General features: G+C 59.8%; 1 protein-coding gene across 1 annotated transcript; it reads left to right on the forward strand.

The window, feature by feature from the left end:
- The first annotated feature begins 10 nt into the window (after positions 1-10).
- LOC113996045 (maestro heat-like repeat-containing protein family member 7) lies at positions 11-4,599 on the forward strand. Its single transcript, XM_039380188.1, has 13 exons — positions 11-132; positions 317-465; positions 735-882; positions 1,128-1,321; positions 1,410-1,547; positions 1,837-1,951; positions 2,123-2,260; positions 2,471-2,647; positions 2,781-2,930; positions 3,089-3,190; positions 3,578-3,680; positions 3,953-4,009; positions 4,159-4,599. The coding sequence occupies exons 1-13, from the start codon at positions 31-33 to the stop codon at positions 4,263-4,265; spliced, it is 1,680 nt and encodes a 559-aa protein (XP_039236122.1). The 5' UTR covers positions 11-30; the 3' UTR covers positions 4,266-4,599.
- The last annotated feature ends 15,102 nt before the right edge of the window (positions 4,600-19,701 follow it).

The raw sequence follows: 19,701 nt of genomic DNA on the forward strand, positions 1-19,701 counted from the left end.
AGGTGCATTTGGCATGAAGAGGCCACTTTCATGGCCACTGGGGACACGGTAAACTTGGACCTCTTCAATGCCCAGACCAGCGCTGCCCTGCTGGATATGCTTGTGGAGAACGGTGTCTACAAAGCAAAGCAAGTAAGCAGCCTGTGGCCAGGGCTCCAGTCCCCCAGGGATGCTGTGGCCCCTCACGCCGGCTGCGCTGGGTCCCCTCAGCCTTTGAGACCAGCAGAGATTGGTGGCAAGGGGAGCACTTCTTGGGGGAAGCTGGGCAAGTTACTGGCTCTGGCAGCTCTCCAACTGTCCCCCGTGTCCCCTCCAGGTGCCGGCCATAGTCAGGTGCATCCACCAGTGGCTCACGTCCAATGTGTCTGATGAGCACAGGCTGGACAAGACTCTGGTCCTGCTGACTGAGGAACACCCCATGGATGTTGCAGTGACCCTGCTGCGCTCTGCCCCAGCCTGTAACAGGTATGGGACCCACCTGCCTTGAGGGCTCACCTGCCTTTAGACCCCATCCCCCTGGACAGCCTGTCCCAAATGGTGTGCCAGAGACATGGAGACTTCCAGGACACTCCAGCTCCTCTCTTTGCCAGCTTTGGCATGTCAGCCTCCAATCCTGAGGCCAGCCTGCCTCCCTGCCCCACAAGGCACCGTGGCTCTGTCACCTGGGCCCCGCAGCTGCCCAGGCCACAGAGCTGTGTCCCAGACCCCCCTGAGCCAGAGTTGTGACTCCACAGAGCTGCTCGCACCATGTGGAAGACGCTCATCTCCTCCAGATGGACTAAGGAGCCGGTGCTGCAGATCCTCTTCCGTGTGCTGGAATACTGGCCAGCGCACAGGAGACGCACCTCTGATGGGGATGAGAGGGATGTCTTTGCCCTGGCTGTGAGTTTCTTGAGCTGGCCTCTGCTCGCCCCCAGGTTGCCTCTGGGACACCTTTCCATCCTCTCTCACCACTGCTTCTCCCTGCCCCAGGCACTGGGCTGCAAGCCTGGCTTAGGGGCAGGTTCAGGGACACCAGGCTGGGGGATCCCCCTGTGTCTCCCCTGGTCTGTCCCTGCCATGCTTGGGCCCTGCCACATGGACATCTGGGCCCTGAGAGCCGTCTCTGGGTGCTTTGTCTTTGGCAGGCAACTGTGGCACTCTGGGAGATCCTCCAGCTGTCCCCCTCCTGGTGCCCAGGGGGAGTGAAGGACAATTTCCCGCGCCTCCTTCTGACTCTGCTCTTCCAAGTTTTCATCAGCACAGAGGAGATGTCAGAGGAGGTCGAGACCTTCTGGAGGCGATGCCGGGAGCAGCGCAGCCTTCCCCCCAACCCCAACAGGTGCTCCATCCCAGTCCCCTCTCCCTGCCACGCCCTCGGGGCTGGGGCCAGGGCTCTGTGCCTGACCTGGGCTGTGCTCTGCACACAGGTTTGCAGTGCAGACTGTTAAAGCCCTGCTGCGCCAGCTGCTGGATGAGGACGTGTTGATGGTGATCGGTCGCAAGTGTGGCTGGGACATGCTCCTCAAGGCTGACAGCCACCACTATGCAGTGGGTCTGCTGGCCAGGTGAGAGCCCTTTCTCCCCACTGCCCCACACCCCCACAGGTCATTTCTGCCCTGTGCACAGGCCACCCCTCACAGTGCCCGTGTGCTGGGCCAGAGGGCCTTGGCAGCCAGGGATGGCTGAGCAGAGTGGAAAAGGCGGAGAGGGGTGGCTGCACAGGAGGAGCCACCTCCCAAAGTGCCCACGTCCTCTCCTGGGCTGGTGGCCAAAGACCAGGCCTGTGTGAGTCAGTCCCAGGAGAGCTTTGCCCACCTGGCTCAGGGTCTCTGGCACCTTTATTCCCCCTTGCAGGGAGCTGTGCCGTGTATCCCACTCCTTCTGCCGCAGCATCGCCATCAGCCTGCTCCCGCGGCTCAGCAGGGGAGAGCCCCTGTGGGAACTGCCTGCCCTGGCGTTCCTGGTGGAGGTGAGCCTGATGGCGAGCGCTGCCTGGCCCAGCTGCCTCCCCCTCTCTGCCCTCTCACAGCCGCAGCCGCCCGGGACGGTGCCTGCACCCTGTGCTGCTGCCTGGGCCCAGCCCTGGGCGGGTCTGGGCTCCTGCCGGCCGGGCACCCCGTCACTGCTCCCTGCCTTTCAGGTCCTGCACTGCCTGAACCCCAGACAATGTGGGCCCAGCGTCCTGCAGATTATTTCCAGGCACCTGCGCAGTCAGTGCCCGGAGAGGCGTCGCCTGGCGCTCCGAGGCCTGGTGGTGCTCAGCAAGGCTCCCTCAATGGTGAGCAGGGGGCAGGGGCTGAAGCCGGGCCGGCAGCGTGAGGCTGTGCAAGGCAGTAGCTTGGCCTTGGCTGGCCTTTGGCAGCTGTGGCAGCTGCTCCCAGCTCTCCTCCTCCCCGTTCAGCTGCCCGACTCCTTTGGGACGCACCTTTGGCCTCTGGGCCCCGCGGCAGCAGCGTGGGGCTGCACCACAGCATTGTGTTCCACACAGGCTAAGAGCATGCGGAGCCTGAGTGAAAGCCTCCTGGAGCTACTGCAGGATGCAGACACAGACACGGTTCAGATGACCCTCTCCGCGTTCATCAACGTGCTGCACTTCCAAATCGTCATAATATCCACCCCTACTGCCCTGAAGTTGCTTGAGGCTCTGCGGCCACTCTTTGACAACGTAAGGCTCTGTGCCCCTCATCGTGGGCACTGAGTGCTGCCAGGAAACTTTGGGCCCAGTGTCTTTTCAGGCCTGTGCCCCAGTGGGCCTGGAGAAGCCAGTGCTGAGGTCTTTTCCTCTTCCTTTGCACCAGGAGCACAGCCAGCTGCAGCAGCTCTCCATGCTCCTCTTCCAGGAGCTGATGGAGGCGACAGAGAGGAGCAAGAGCCTAAAGCCACACGTGTACCTGAGTCTGGTGCCATTCTACTTCAACTGGCACAATGAGAACCGGCGTGTGGCAGAGGTGAGGACTCGTGGGCTCTGGTGTCCCCATGGGAGGAGGCTGTTGTGCCTCCTGCCCTGGCCCATGGTCACCTGCAGCCTCCTCCTGGCCTTGGCACAGGGATGTGGGTGCTGTGCCCTGGGCTGCGGTGCCATGGCCTGCTCTCTGTTGCTGTGCAGGCCTCTTGGAGAGGACTGTTTGGTGCAGCCAGGTTCCTGAAGTGGAGAGATCTTGAGGACTTGGTGACCATGGAGCAGCCGTGGAGGTTTCCCGAGTGCCTGGTAAGGACGGCCCCAAAGCCCCAGCCCCTGATGCCCAATGTGTGGGGCTGGCAGGTTGCCTGTGTCCACTGCTGCACCCACAGACACCAGCCTGTGCCCCACACACTGCTCCCTTCCCTGGGGCGTGCGGGCTCTTTTCCAGGCTCCCTTGCCCCCGCAGCCAGGCTGCCATAGAGCCCCAGCCCAGCTGGGCTGTGGGGCAGGGCCACCCCACGGCTCCCCAGGAGCACCCAGCCCTCTGCTCCCCCCAAAACCCGACCCCAGCAGCTGCTGGCCAGGCCTCAGGGCTCTGTGGGCAGGGGAGCCCCATGCTGGGGGCAGGGAGCGCCCGGCCAAGGGGCAGAGCCTGAGCCGAGCCTTCCCTCTCTGCCCTGGCACTCTTTGCAGCTGGAAAAGGACAGGAGCCGAGTGGGCCAGTACGTGCGCCAGGCCCTGCCGTTCCTGGAGAGCCCAGAGAAGCCCCTGCGAAAGCTGGCCATCAAGTTTCTGGGTGAGCCACAAGGCCGGGGTCCCTCCCCACCCCGCTGCAGCTCGGCCCCAGCCCCGGCTGCTGCAGCGGCAGCAGGATGCGGCCCAGGGCATGTGGAGCCCCGAGTGGCCCCGAGCACCTGCTGCCGCCCTGTGCCAGCCCAGCCCTGGGGCGTCCCCATGCGGGAAGGCCCCGGGCTCAGCCCTGCCAGGGCAGGAGGCCGTGTGGCCGGGCTGGCAGCACCGCTGCGGGGAACCTGTGCCTCTGGGGCCTGACAGGTTCTGTGTTCCCAGGGATCGCCGCCAGGTCCATGAAGAAGGAGCAGCCAGAGCTGCAGCTCATCTGCCAGGGTGAGCGAGGGCACCTTCCAGCTGATCCCCTTGGGCCCTGCTCCCTCCTGGCCATGGCAAGAGCTGGCTGGGATGGCCCTGGCAGGAGGGGCTCCTCACGTCCCCACACCCCTGGCCTCTCACCTTGGCTCTCTTCCTTTCTCTTCCAGCCCTTCAAGACATGACTGATGACAGCCCTGCCGTCTCAAACCTGGCCCAGGAAACGCTCCACATCATCAGAGCTGTACGGAGAACTTCATTCTTCCCATTCTGGTAGTCTCCGTTGCTGCCTCTTCCAGCCCGTAGAAGTGTGACAGAAGACATCAGACTCGCCATGGCAGGCCTGGCAATTCAACACTGCTACGTGCTGAGAGCTGTACAGATGGCTCCCTACTGCAGATTCCAGCAGCTCCAAGACTGGCTGTGCAGGGCGTGGAAGACCCGGCCTTTTCCGCAGGGCAGTGTCTGCCTGTGCTGCTGCAGCTCTGTGGAGAACTGATGCAGGAAGCTCCATCTCCTGGGGCCACCTGAGCCTGTGGGGAAGATGCCTCTTCCCTGCAAGCACCCCCTTTGAGCTCAGCATGGGAACATTACATCCATGTTATCACATACAGAAGCCCAGGAGGTTTTTTTGGTGCCCAGTGTGCACAGGGCCTTGGAGAAGAGGGGAAAAGGGCTCCTTGTGCTCAGCAACACTTGCCCCGCTGTGCAACGTGCCAGCAAAAGTGGGCAGAAGCCCCTTGGCCTTTGATGGCTCTTCTGGAGCCTCAACGCTTGCAGCAGAGTGGAGGGGCAGAGGCTGGAGCTGTGGGGAACCCTGAGCACCTTGTCCTTGGAGATGGCCACAAGCCCTCCCCAGCCAGGAAGCAGCGTCTGTGTCCTGCCAGTGTGTCACTGGCTGGATTGCTCCGGGCTCCCAAGTGCCTCTGGAGCAGCTCCTCTGGAGCTCCTTCAGGGCTGCACCACTGCCGGGCAGGTTGGCGGGGCTGGGGGAGACCCGCAGGGGAGGGGGCGCTGGGAGGCCAGGAAGGGGTGAGGTGCTGTGGAGGCCCTGATGGGACAAGGGAGAGGGAAGCCTTGAAGGGAATCTGTGAGGGGGTGGGTGGCAGAAGGCTGTGAGGGGACAGACTGGGCGCAGGCCCCGAGGGGCAGGGTGGAGGGAAAAGCCCCCAGGACTTGGGGGGCAGAGGCCACAAGCAGCCCCCAGGCAGCCACCTCCTTCCCTGCCAGCCGGCTGCTCTGGTGCTTTCCTGAGGCCTCTCCCAGCCCTGTGGCAGAAGCCCTGGAGGCCAGGCCTCAGCAGCAGGGTGGGCACACCCCCAAGGGGGCCAGGCTGGCCTGGCTGGGGACAAGGAGGGCAAGGGGGCCCTGCCAGGGCACGTCCGCCGGGTGCTGCCGGCGAGGGGCAGTGGCACAGGCAGGGCTGGCGGCCAACCCGGGCCCCCACGGCTGCCCAGGCCATGGGGCTGTGGCCGACACCCCCCTGAGCCAGAGCTCTGGGCCCACAGAGCTGCTGCCACCACGGGCAGGGCGCTGGGCTCCTCGGGCAGGGCTGCGCACTCGCTGCTGCCCAAGCGGCTCCGCGCCCCACAGACAACAGCACCAGAGGCTGCCCAGGAGCAGCAGCACCCACAACGCCTGGGCCTCCTCACCCAGGCACCCACACCCGCCAGGACACCAAAAGTGGGCAGACTGTGGGCACAATTGCACCCGCTTTGGCAAAAGGCTTCAGGGCAAGTGGCCACCACAGCTTTCCAGTGAATCCTCAGCCTCACAGCAACCCTTGGCAGCTTCAGCTGCAGCCTGTCATCCTGACTGACTTCAATGGCCCTGCTTGAGGCTGGACACGCCTTCCACACTCAGGTGTCCTTAGAGACTCTGCTGGGACACCAGCCTCTGGCTGCAGCTGTTCAACCTCTCCTCCACACAGGCACCTTCAAAACACAGGCATGGGCTTCTAAACTCTACGTCCAACACTTGAGGGCAACAAAGGAAGAAGCAGCAGAAGCTGAAGCAAAGCAGGGCCTCGTGTGGTGGAGCTTCAGGGATGGAGGGAAGTAAGCACTGTGGTGTCTGCTGAAGAGATGGCCCAGTTCACCAGCTCACACTTTGCTGCTGGACATTCCTCCCTTGGTCCTGCTGGAGCCCATTCCCTACCAGTGCATGGCCCTGCCTTGTTCCTGGATCCAATCTCCGGGATCCCTGGCAACAAGTGGGCCCTGTGTCCACCTGAGAGCAGAAACTGGCAGAACGTCTCTGCTTCCAGCACTTCTCTTGGCTGCTCCTGCAGGCGGGTGGCACCTTCAGGGGAGACACAGAACAGCTTCTCATCCCAGACTTCTCCCTGTCCCCTGCACTTCCCCAATGGACTGGACATCAGCTGCTGGCCACAGCTGAGCACACAGACACTGGAGTGTTGAACATGCGAGACTGGGCTGATTTTTTTTCCAGAAGGCAAGAAAACAAGCAAAAAGAATACAAGGAAGCTTGAGAGTCTCTCTGTCTAATCTACTTGTCCTCTGAAACTCAGCAGCTGATGGTGGCTTTGTGCTGCTGCTAATCACTTCCACCCAAAAATCATGCCAGGAAGGAGCAACAGCTTCTGCCTTCTGACAGATGCCAAGTCTTGCCACCAATTGCTCCAGCTGCTGCTCCCAACAGCCACCTGCAAGAGGGCAGACCTCAGTGCCCCTTGGCTTTGGCTGCCCTCTGGAAGAGAAGTACCCTGAGGACACAGCTCTTTGGGGCAGGAGACGGGCAGCACCCTTGCAAGGACTTGGGGTGGTGGCAGGTCTCCTCCGGCCAGGACTTGCCAGAGGCTGTCCCTCAAGAATCCTGGGAGCAGGCAGGGAATGCTGAGCAGAGCAAGCCCTGCCCGGATGTCCCATCAGGAAGACACTGTTCTATGGGGAATTCACTGGGTGTACCAACTCTTCCTGACTGGCTTAATGACTCAGCCATGGTGTGTCCTTGTCACTCAGATCCCTTCTTGGCTGCACCTGACATTGTGATTCATGTGACTGACAATACCTTTAACATCCCTGTAAATATTCCTTGTTATTTTAGTTGTATCACAGATCAAAACGTGTCTACCCTCCATTGATCATTAATAATTCCCATGGGCAGAAGAGCCAAACTGGGGCTTCCAGGGAAGCTGAAGCTGGGAGGATGAGGCAGGATACAGTGAATGAAGGAAACTGTGAAATGCAGAAATCCTCAGTGGATGGCTGATTGCTTGGATCATCTCTGCAGCAATCCCGGCTCCTGCCGCAGCCACGGCTCCTGCTGCACTGGCCATTCAGTGCAGGCCATGCCTGCAGTGCCAGTGTATGGGCACTGTGGCAGCACCAGGAGCAGGGTTTCAGAATCTGTCTGGTTTCAATATTCCAAGTCCTCTGGAAGCACATGGGACAAGCCCCAAGACAAGGAGCCCGGGTCCTGGCCCTCTTGGCCGTGAACTCTGCGTGTCCAAACAAAACAGGGGCAGAGGTGGGACCAAGCGGAGTCACTCTGCACCTGCCCTGAGTTCATGGGAATGCAAAGGGAGGATGGACCTTGGCTGAGTGCTTGGAGAGAGAGAAGGCTGTTTCTCCAAGTGGAAATGCACTTGAACCAGCCTGAATGACCAGCCTGTTTTCCTCTGGAGGCTGAACACAGCCAGCACATGAGGGGAGGGGAATGTGTGGTGTCAGGGCACTGCTTTGGGGCCATGCTGGGAATTCTGGTGCACTAAAAGACAAACAGCGGGTGCTGCTCACAAGAGAAGAGGAATAAAAGGGGACACTGAAAAATGTTGACAGACAAGTCCTGCAATGGAACTCTGTGTCTGCAGCCTCATTTTCTCTTTCAGGAACCAAAGGAGAGGGGGCAAAAAGTAGGGGTTGGGACCCCAAAACTGTTAAGAAGGAAACTGGGGATTGATGGGAATATGGGAAAGTGGGAGGAACAGGGAGAAGGCTGGAAAAGGGGGGTGGTCTGGTGGGTCTGACAGTCCCATGGGGGTCATTGGGCACAGGCAGGTTGGCAAAGGGGGTGACCCCCCTGAGCTCCCAACTTCCTGTGGGGTTCTGGGGGCTGCTGGATCCAATCTCAGCCTTGGATGATGCCAACACTTTCAGTTTGGAGGAATTACAGAGGTGTGACTGAACCAGCTTTGTCTCCCAGATTTTAATGAAGGCAAATCAGATCTATTGATAGAAAGGAATTATTTAGGGTTACAAATGATCAGACAGAAGATCTTCATCAGAATTATTTACTGCACAATAGAAACACTAAAACAACCAGGAGCACAGGACAAGATAGGATAGTGCTCTACATTAAAGCAATTGTTGAAGCAATTCTACTAAAGCTGGCACAAAAGCAATGATTATTAATTGGAGATGGATGGAACTCCCCCAGACCAACACTCGGGGGGAAATCTCTGCTCTCAGTCTCCAGGAGTGACCATGGGGGGTCCCCAGCCAAGGCAGGAATCTCCACACATCCCCAAGAAGGGTTCTGTTGGAAGAAGCTGCCCCTGTGAAAGGGGACTGGCCCTTTTTGGTCAAAAGGGATGGACTGACAGTCACTGGACTCCAGAGGTTGCCTCACCAGCAGGGGCTTCATTTGGGGTGGAAGCAGCGGCCGAAGCTCTTCCCGCAGTCGGGGCACTGGTAGGGCTTCCCTTACTGGTGGGTCCGTTGGTGTTGGGTCAAGGTAGAGCTCTGGGTAAAGCTCTTCCCACACTCCCCACACTTGTAGGGCTTCTCCCCGGTATGGATGCGCTGGTGGGTGATGAGGTGGCAGTTCTGCTTGAAGCCTTTCCCGCAGTCAGTGCAGCGGAAGGGCCTCTCATCCGTATGCGTCCGCTGGTGCACGAGGAGACTGAAGCTGGTCTGAAACCCCTTCCCACATTCCAAGCATTTGTAAGGTCGTTCCCCCGTGTGGATGAGCTGGTGGATGTGGAGGCTGGAGCTGTGCCAGAAGCCCTTCCCACATTCCCCACATGCATAAGGCCTTTTCCCAGTGTGGATGCGCTTGTGGGTGCAGAGGGTGGAGCTCTGGCTGAAGCTCTTCCCACATTCCCCACATGTGTAGGGCCGTTCCCCAGTGTGGATGTGCTGGTGCTGGATCAGGTTGAAGCTGTCCCTGAAGCTTTTCCCACATTCCCCACATGAGTAGGGCCATTCCCCTGTGTGGATGTGCTGGTGGCGGATAAGGCTAGAGCTTTGGGTGAAGCTCTTCCCACATTCCAAGCACTTGAACTGCTTCTCCCTGCTGGGAGGCTGCTCAGGGACCACCAGCTCAGAACTCCCCCTCAAGCTCCGGCCACCTTCCCGGCACAGGCTGGCTCTTTCCTCCTCAGAGCACCCTGGGATGGCTTTGGAGCCCCTCCTGCGGGGGGATCTCCGGCCCTTTTCCTCCCCGCTGCCTTCCTGCACCGGGGAGCCCTTCAAAACGGCCTCTCCCACCAGGGTCTCACGGGGGGATTTGTCCTCCGGGCTCTCCGTCCTCACCTCGGGGCCTGGGGCAGGAAGCAAGAAGGACAGGCAGGGGCTTTGCCTCCGGCCCACAGGGAAGGCCAAGGACATCCCCCCAACTCCGGCCCCGGCAGGACGGCGGCGCCAGCGGGGTTGTCCTGCAGCCGGGGCCATGCTCGGCTGACAGAGCCAGCACAACACCCGCCCAAAGGGACACTGACTTCCTCCTCACCTGCCTGGGGGGACCAAGGCATCTTCCTCTTCCTCGCAGCCTCCTCCTCCATCCGACCAAGCTTTGGGAAGGACAAATCCTGATGGGGGGAAAACAAGGGCTGAGCGCGTTGGCTTGGGGGTTCCTCCTGCCCAAGTCCATCTCTAGAACTCACCGGGCATCCTGTGATCATAAAAACCTCCAAAACACCAAGATTCAGCCCAGAAAAACCCAAGCCACCCAGATTCAGGCAAAACCCCCTCAGAAATAGCAAGAAAACCCTCACCACCCAAACTGCAAAAAGTTGAGATTCAGCTAAAAAATACTCAAAAATATGAAAATTAGACCAAAAAAAATCTTCCAAAACCAAACTGGGTCGAGGTGACACCCTGGGAAACCAGGGCTTTGCTCCCTCGGCTCTGCAGGGGCTTCCCATGGGCTCTTGGCCTCCTTTGGGCATCCCCTGCTCTGGCGTGGGCTCCTCCTGGGCTGCAGGGGGGTCTCTGCTCCATCCTGGACTCATCCACAGCTCACAGGCCCTTCAGCTCAGTTTCACCCAGAGCTCCAGCCGGTTCCATGGAGCAGCGATCCCCTGGTCCCCTGCCAGTGCAGGCACCTCACCAGGGCTGTTCCTCCAGGTTCTCTGGCCCCCTGCCAGCCCAGGGCTGTTTCTCCAAAGCACCAAACCACGTGTGCCAAACGCCCTGGTTGGTCAGTGCCGGCTGGGGCAGCGGGCACTCGGTGAGGGGATGAGAAAACTGCACCCGGGGCTGGGCTGAAAGAGGCTTCAGCACCACTTCTGATGGCCCAGGGGCAGCATCTGGCTCCTCCCAAACAGAGAGATGGCACTTGTTCCTCTGCAGGGAGTCAAGGGCAGGAGGGTGACTCCTGCTGCATGGATGGAGTGGCAGAGGATCCCTTGGGTCCCCAGATGGATCAGCACTCGGGGATACAAACTGCCCTCAGGCTCAGGATGCAGCTGCCAGCACAGATTTCCCTCCAAAGTCTGCAGTGAGTCAAGCTCTGGAGAGGAGATTGTGCCCCATGGATGGGATTGAAGAGGCTCCCTCAGGTCCCCAGCAGGAATTAGCAACCAGGAATAGACACAAAAGGGCCCCCCAAAGAGTTCTGGGGAGTGTCCTGTAGGGAGGGGACAGTGTCACCTCACCAGGGCAAGGCTGGCAAGTGGGAGGCTGCTCCAGGGGTCTGCAAGAGGCCTCCTGCTCTGCTCGGCCCCAGCACTGCCTGGTCCCAACACCCCCGGCTGCCCCCGGCCCTGGGCAGCTCTGCTGCCATAGGCTGTGCCCTCACCGTGGCCCTGCAATGGCCCTGCCTGTCCCTCACCCGGGGCCCTGCCCGTGGCCCTGTCCCTTGGCTCTCTCTCTGCCAGCTCAGTGTGGGGCACACGGGCTGGGGGTCCCTCCCAAGCCCCCCGGGCAGCCGGCGTTGGCTGGGGGGATGTGAGGGATGGGCCTGCTCAGCACAGCCCCGGCCTCGTGCCCAGCGCCTCTTTCCTGACCCACACAAGAGCTTCCCGGCCCCCCCAGGGCTCCCCTGCTGCTGCCTCTGCTCCTGGCCCTGCCTTTGCTGCTCCCTTGGCTGGGGCAGCGGCTGCAGGGGGGGATGGCAGCAGCTTCAGCTCCACGGCACTTCCTGGGGGAGCTCAGCCCGGGGGGACGGGCAGGGACCTGATGGGGATGGACAGGGGCCCAGCAGGGACAGACAGGGCCTGCAGGGGAAGGCACAGGGAAAACCTGGCCCCTCACACTGCCAGGGCTGTCTCTGCTCCTCCTTGCAGGCTCCATGGCCAGGAACAGTTTGTGTTCCTGGGTGCCCACCATCTCAGCACTTGGAGACGCTCAAATCAGCGCCCGCAGCTCTGCAGCAAAGCCCCAGCTCACCTGGCACACAGGGGATGGACACAGCACCTTCTCAGGGATGGGCAGTCACAGCTTCATCTGTTTTTTTCCACCACGGGGCTCTCTTTCCTCAGCAGCACCTCTGCCTTGCACTTATTCTCAAGGTCACCTCAAGGCCTGGGCTCAAGGACAGGAACCTGCAGGGAGGGGACATCAGGTGCAAGCTCAGGGCTGCCTGCTTGCACTGGCCTCTGGGCTTCTTTCTCCTTCTACAACCAGCCCACAACTCAGCCTGCTTTTCTAACACCACACATTTACAGACTAACCTTGGAGATAGATATGGACAGACATCTCTGTCACCCTGGGGATAGAGCCTCAAGCATGTGCTGCCATAGGAATGGCAATCACAGAATCACAGAATCAGTCACGTTGGAAAAGACCTCCAAGATCATCAAGTCCAACCCTTGATCCAACCCTGCTGTGTTTCCCAGACCATGGCACTGAGGCCACATCCACTCTCACCTTCAACACCTCCAGGGACGCTGACTCCACCCCCTCCCTGCCCAGCCCATTCCAAGGCCTGATTACTCTCTCTGCAAAAAATTGCTTCCTAATATCCAACCTAAACCTCCCCTGGCACAGCTCAAGACCCAGCCCTCTTGTCCTACTGCTGCTTCCTGGCACAACAGCCCCACCCCCACCTGGCTCCAACCTCCTGGCAGGGACTTGCAGACAGTCAGGAGGTCTCCCCTGAGCCTCCTCTTCTCCAGCCTCAACACCCCCAGCTCCCTCAGCCTCTCCTCACCCCACTTGGGCTCCACTCCCTTCCCCAGCCTCGCTGCTCTTCTCTGCACCTGCTCCAGCCCCTCCAGGGCCTTCCTCAACTCAGGGGCCCAGAGCTGGACACAGCACTCCAGGGGTGGCCTCACCAGCGCTCACTCCAGCCCAACAATCACTTCCCTGCTCCTGCTGACACACTCTTCCTCACACAGGACACCAGCCATTGGCCCTCTTGGCCACCTGGCCACACTCTGCCTCCTCTTCAGCTTCCTGTCCATCCCCACTCCCAGCTCCCTTTCTGCCTGCCTGCTCTCCAGACACTCTGGCCCCAGCCCGGGGGGCTGACGGGGCTTCTGGTGGCCAAAGGGCAGGACCCGGCCCTTGGCCTGCTGGAACCTCATCCCCTGGCAATCAGCCCATGGATCCAGCTTGGCCAGGTCCCTCTGCAGAGCCCTCCTGCCTTCCAGCACATCAACACACCCCCAGCTTGGGGTCACCTGCACATTTGCTGATGAAATGCCTGGTTCTGCAGCAGCTGCAGATGCTCAAGGGGCAGCAGGACCAAGTCAGGGGCCTGGGGGGAGTCTGGGGGGCTTTGGGGTCTCGGAGGGTCCTGGGGGAACTGGGGAGGGGCTTTGGGGATTGGGAGTACAAACCAGGACAGACCAGGACAGACTGGTACCTCCTCACTGCTCCCCAGATCTCTCCTGGAGCTGGGCCACGTTGTCCTGGGACACCTCAGCCCCCCCCAGTGGCCTCCCAGTACAGCCCAGTGCCCCCAGTACAGCCCACTGTGTTCCTGTCCCAGGGTGCCAGGTGATCCCTCTTTGGGGGGGGGCTGGAAGGGATTTGAGGGGAGGCTGGGGGAGATTTGGGGGGGAGGTTGGATAGGAATTTGGGGGGTTTTGGGGTGCTTTGGGTGCATTTAGGGGAGTTAAAATGGGTTTGGAGGGCACTGGGGCATCAAAGGGATCTATGGGAGGAGGGGATTTAAGGAAAAATGGAGGTTGGGGACATTTACGGGGGGTTAAAGGGGCTTGGGTGGGGAGGGGCAGCTCCACGAGCAGGTGATTCCTGAGACACCTCTGGTGTCCCCAAGACCCTCTTGGTGTCCCCAGTTCCCCCCTTAACACCCCGAGACCCCCCTGGTGTCTCCAATGTCCCCAGGGCCTCCCCATGGCCCCAACTCTCCCCTTGACATCCCTAATTCCACTGTCCCCAAACCCCTCCCCACTGTCCCCATTGTCCCCAAACCCATCCCTGATGTCCCCAATGCTCCATCTCACCCCAGGAGCCCCCCTGGACCATTTGACCACAAAAACACACTGCCTCCCACACTCACAGAAAGGCCAAGGGCATCTCGGGACACGTTGGGGACAGTTGGGGGGCTTTGAGAGGCACTGAGTGATTACTGGGGGATACTGGGACACACTGGGGGGAACCAGGGGGCACTGGGAGGGACTGGGGAGTTACTGGGGGATTACCAGGACACACAGGGAGACACTGGCAGGTTACTGGGCCATACTGGGGGTTACTGGGTGCTCACTGCAGGATCACTGGGCCATACTGGGGGGCAGTGGGAGGTCACTGGGATACATTGGGTAGTCACTGAGGGGGTTACTGGGCCATAGTGGGGCTCACTGGGAGGTCACTGGGATATACTGGGGACACTGGGATCCCCTTATCCGGATGTGGTACATCTCCCCCTGGACTTTTGTGGGCACCCCCAGGACCCCTCCCCTGAGGGCTGGGAGATCCCCTGAACCCCACTGCTGGGCTTTAGGGGACACCTAAAGGGTGTCTTTGTATGCTGAGTCTCAGTATGCTGAGTTTTGGGGGTCTCTGGGGTTCGAGGGGGGAATTGGGATCCCCTTTCCATGGGGTTGGTCCGCTGGGCTGGCAGAGACATTGTGGTGGGACAGGAAATGGCCTCATAGGAGTTTTAGTTGGCCGTGGCCAGACAGTATTGACACAGGGACTCCATAAAATCCACACAAAACCCCTGAAATTCCCTCAGAAATCCACCTCTGGACCCATCAAAATCTCCTCAAAGACACCGCAAATCCCCTCAGAGACCTCATCTCCCCCCCAGGACACCCTAAGCCCTCTCAGTGACCTGCAAAACCCACCTGGCACCCCCCAGGCCCTTTCAGGGACCCCAAAAACCCCCTCAGGGACCCTCAAAACCGTATGGGACTCCATAAATCCCCCTAGAAACCTCCAAAACTCTTTCAAAGACCCTCCCCCCAAAGCCCCCCAGGACCTCTCAATTCCCTCGGAGACTCCAAAACTCCCTCAGGGATTCCCAAACCCCTTCAGGGACCTTCAACCTCCCCCCTAAGTCCCCTCAGGACACCAAACCCCTTCAGAGACCCCTCAAAACCTCCTCAGGGACCCCTAAAAGCCCCTAAGGGACCACAAAACCACAGAACAGCAGAAGAGCTTTCTGTAAAGGAAGAGAGCAAAGAATCTGAGAAGGAGGAGACCAAGGAAAAACTGAAGCAAAGCAATCAAATCATCCTGGCCCTTCCAGTTTTTCCTTCACCTTTTCCTCACTTTTCCTTTTTTTAGGGTTCTTTTTTTCGTTGGGTGGTTTTGAATTTTTTTTTCCGAGGGACTTTCTTGGCAATCGAATCGAACATCCGGGTTTTTGGGAGGCCTCCCGAGCCCCGCGGCCCCCGAGAGGGTTCCAAGGCCCTGCGCTCTGACCCTCGGGAACCCCCGATCCGCCGCGCTAAACCCTCCCGAGCCCTCCAGCCTTTCCCCCCACAGCCGCGCTCCCCGCAGCCCCCGAGGGGATCCCCAGACCCCGCTCTCCCGCACCCCCCGCCTGCACTCAGAGCTCACCGACCGACCCGCCGCCATCACCGATTCCCGGCAGCCAACGCGGCAGGGGCGGGGGCGGGGCTGCGGGGGCGTGGCCGCGCGCTGATTGGCTGCGGCGGCGTTCTCGGAACGCGGTGCGCGCGCAGCCGGGAATCGGTGCTGGCGGCGGGGCCTGCGGTTCGCTCTGAGTGCTGTGAGTCCCCCCGGGGGGCTCGGGAGGGTTTAGCGGGGGGGTTCGGGGATAACCGAGGAGGTTTTGAGGGGTCCCTGAGGGAGTTCGGTGTCCTGAGGGGACTCAGGGGGTGGTTGAAGGTTCCTGAAGGGGTTTGGGGGTCTCTGAGGGGGTTTTGGTTTCTGAGGAGATTTGGGGGGTGCCAGATGGGGTTTGGGGGTCTCTGAGGAGGTTTGGGGGTCCTGGCGGGACCTTTTAGGCAGTTTTGGGGTCTCTAGGGGGTTTACGGGGTCTTAGACGGTTTTGAGGGTCTCTAAGGGGGATTGGGGGGTTTCTGAAGGGGACTGGGGGGTCCCAGGTGGGTTTTGCGGGTCACTGAGAGGGTTTAGAGGGTGCTGGGGAGGGATGAGGTCTCTGAGGGCATTTGAGGGGACCTTGAGAAGGTTTTGATGTGTCGAGGGGGGGATTTCAGGGGGTTTGAAGGCATTTTGGGGGTCCCCTAAAGCCCAGCAGTGGGTCCAGGGGGTCCCCCAGCCCCAAGGGGAGGGGTCCTAGGGATGCTCCCCAAAATCCGGGGGGGGAATGTACCACATCGGGGTAAGGGGATCCCTAGACCCCAGTATATCCCAGTGACTTTCCAGTGACCCCTTCGGTGACCAGCCAGTGTGTCCCAGTGACCTCCCACTGCCCCCCAGGATGGCCCAGTGATCCTGCAGTGAGCACCCAGTAACCCCCAGTATGGCCCAGTAACCTGCCAGTGTCTCCCCGTGTGTCCTGGTAATCCCCCATTAACCCCCCAGTCCCTCCCAGTCCCTCCCAGTTTCCCTCAGTTCCCCCCAGTGTGTCCCAGTATCGCCCAGTAATCACCCAGGGCCCTGCAAAGCCCCCCAACTCTCCCCAGTGTGTTCCCAGATGCCCTTGACCTTTCTGTGAGTGTGTGTGGGGGGGTGTTTTTGTGGTCAGAGGGTCCAGGGGGGGCTCCTGGGGTGAGATGGAGGGTTGGGGACATCAGGGATGGGGTTTGAGGACGGTGGGGTTAAGTTTGGGGACAGTGGAATTGGGGGTATCAAAGGGGGAGTTGGGGCCATGAAGAGGCCCTGGGGACATTGGAGACACCAGGGGGGTCTCGGGGTGTCAAAGGAAGAACTGGGGACACCAAGAGGGTCTTGGGGACACAAGGGGGGGTCTCAGGACTCACCTGCTCTTGGTGCAGCCCCTCCTCTGCCCGCCCAGGCCTCATTAACCCCTCCCAAATGTCTCCTAACCTCCATTTTCCCTTTAATCTCCTCCCCCCATAGGTACCTCTGACCCCCCAATATCCCCAAGACCTCTTTTAACTTCCCTAAAGGCACTCAAAACCCCCAAATCCCCATCCAAACTCCTCAGATCTCCCAAGATCTCCCACAGCCCCCCCTCAAATCCATTCCAACACCCCCAAAGAGGGATCACCCGGCACCCTGGGACAGGAACACAGTGGGCTGTACTGGGGGCACTGGGCTGTACTGGGAGGGCACTGGGGGGGGCTCAGGTGTCCCAGGACAACGTGGCCCAGCTCCAGGAGAGATCTGGGGAGCAGTGAGGAGGTACTGGTCTGTCCTGGTTTGTCCTGGTCTGTACCCCCAATCCCCAAAGCCCCTCCCCAGCTCCCCCAGGACCCTCCCGCTCCCCAAAGCCCCCCAGGCCCCCCTCAGGCCCCTGACTTGGTCCTGCTGCCCCTTGAGCATCTGCAGCTGCTGCAGAACCAGGCATTTCTTTGCTCCCCACAGGGTCGTTCCCACACCCAGAATGGAATCTGGAGGCAGCAGGATGTGCACAGGGCTCCCATTTCCTACAGTGCAAAGGGGCTGCAGGGAATGATTCCCCTGCTCTTGCAAATCTGCCAAAACCTGCAGGGCACAGAAGGGGGAGCTTCAGGAATTTGCTGGCCTTGGGAGTGGAGCTCACAGGGTATTGAGAGGAACATATCCCTCAAATACAATCTCTCTGCATACACAGTATCTGTCTGGACAGACAGATAAAGCAATAATCAGATACATTCTGTATCATATATATGGCACATATTCTACAGAATCCATCCTTAGCTATTTTATGATAGATCTATAAGATATTACAAATAATAAGCAGTAATAGAACAAGTGTCCTCCTTAGGGACACACACTTCAGAAGGGAACTTGCACTTGACCTTCCCTCTCTTCAGCTTCGAGCCACCAGGTGCCACAGAGGGGGACAGAGCTCCTGTGGAACATTCTATTCCACTGACACAGAGCAAGGAATAAACCCAAACTATTGCCTGGGTTTGTTCCCTGGGGGTCTCTGCAGCAGCAAGCACAGCCCCACACTGACTGCTCTGGGCTGTGCAGGCATTTGTGGTTCTGCCTGTCTCACACACACACAAAACAGTCTTGTTAGTGCTGCCCTCAGGAAACCCCCCCAACCTTGGTCCAGCTAAAGCCATGGAATTTGTCTTTGTTTCCCTTGGGTTCAGGGTCAGGCTGTGCCTGTGTCCAGCCCAGAGGCTCAGAAAAGCATTTCTCCCATCCCACTGCAATCTGCTGCTGCAGACAGGACCCAGGCACTGGTGGCACTGGGAGTGAACAGCAGAGTGTTTCCAGGGGCTCTCTGAAGGAACACGAGTGTCCAAAGAAACCAGCACAAGTGTCCACAGAAGTCCCAGTCCATCATCCCTGAATGAGCTTGTTCAGCCCAGGAAAAATTAAGTTTTATTTCCATGGAAGGAGGTTTTTCCCACTTTAACACCAGTTTAGTTCCAAACCAGTTTCTTCATTTCCACCTCCCGATTTCCCTGAAGGACACTGACAGGGGCCATGGACACTGACAGGGATCACAGAGTTTGTCCCTTGGCCATACAGCTCCTGCTGTTTGGCAGCACAGGAGAGGTTAATTAGAGCCCAGGCTCCAATCCCACGCCGCACCTTGAAGATGAGCTTGAAATCAAACCAGTTTCCTGCTGGAGGGTTAAATTCAGTCCCCATCACCTTTTTTTGGGCTGAATCTTCGTATTTTGGAGTATTTTTTAGCTGAATCTCAACTTTTTGCAGTTTTGGGTGGTGAGGGTTTTCTTGCTATTTCTGAGGGGGTTTTGCCTGAATCTTGTTGGTGGCTTGAGTTTTTCTGGGCTGAATCTTGGTGTTTTGGAGGTTTTTATGGTCACAGGATGCCCGATGTGTTCTAGAGATGGACTTGGGCAGGAGGAACCCCCAAGCCAACGCACTCAGCCCTTGTTTTCCCCCCCATCAGGATTTGTCCTTCCCAAAGCTTGGGCGGATGGAGGAGGAGGCTGCGAGGAAGAGGAAGATGCCTTGGTCCCCCCAGGCAGGTGAGGAGGAAGTCAGTGTCCCTTTGGGCGGGTGTTGTGCTGGCTCTGTCAGCCGAGCATGGCCCCGGCTGCAGGACAACCCCGCTGGCGCCGCCGTCCTGCCGGGGCCGGAGTTGGGGGGATGTCCTTGGCCTTCCCTGTGGGCCGGAGGCCAATCCCCTGCCTGTCCTTCTTGCTTCCTGCCCCAGGCCCCGAGGTGAGGACGGAGAGCCCGGAGGACAAATCCCCCCGTGAGACCCTGGTGGGAGAGGCCGTTTTGAAGGGCTCCCCGGCGCAGGAAGGCAGCGGGGAGGAAAAGGGCCGGAGATCCCCCCGCAGGAGGGGCTCCAAAGCCATCCCAGGGTGCTCTGAGGAGGAAAGAGCCAGCCTGTGCCGGGAAGGCGGCCGGAGCTTGAGGGGGAGCTCTGAGCTGGTGGTCCCTGAACAGCCTCCCAGCAGGGAGAAACCCTTCCAGTGCTTGGAATGTGGGAAGAGCTTTAGGTGGAGCACCAACCTCCTCACCCACCAACACATCCACACTGGGGAACGTCCCTACAATTGTGGGGAATGTGGGAAGAGCTTCAGTGACAGCTCCAACCTTCACAAACACCAGCGCATCCACACTGGGGAACGGCCCTACAAGTGTGGGGAATGTGGGAAGAGGTTTCAGACCAGCTCAGATCTCCTCAGGCATGAGCGGACGCACACGGATGAGAGGCCCTTCCGCTGCACCGACTGCGGGAAGGGCTTCCAGCACAACTCCACCCTCGTCACCCACCGGCGCATCCACACCGGGGAACGGCCCTACAAGTGCGGGGAGTGTGGGAAGAGCTTCACCCAGAGGTATGGCTTGACCAAACACCAACGGACCCACCAGTAAGGGAAGCCCTACCAGTGCCCCGACTGCGGGAAGAGCTTCGGCCGCTGCTTCCACCCCGAATGAGGCTCCTGATGCTGAGGCAACCCCTGGAGTCCAGTGACTGTCAGTCCATCCCTTTTGACCACAAAGGGCCAGTCCCCTTTCACAGGGGCAGCTTCTTCCAACAGAACCCTTCCTGGGGGGTGTGTGGAGATTCCTGCCTTGGCTGGG

This window comes from Pipra filicauda, unplaced genomic scaffold, assembly GCF_003945595.2.
Source record: "Pipra filicauda isolate LSUMZ 115617 unplaced genomic scaffold, ASM394559v2 scaffold1071_size31668_pilon, whole genome shotgun sequence".
Classification (NCBI taxonomy): domain Eukaryota; kingdom Metazoa; phylum Chordata; class Aves; order Passeriformes; family Pipridae; genus Pipra; species Pipra filicauda.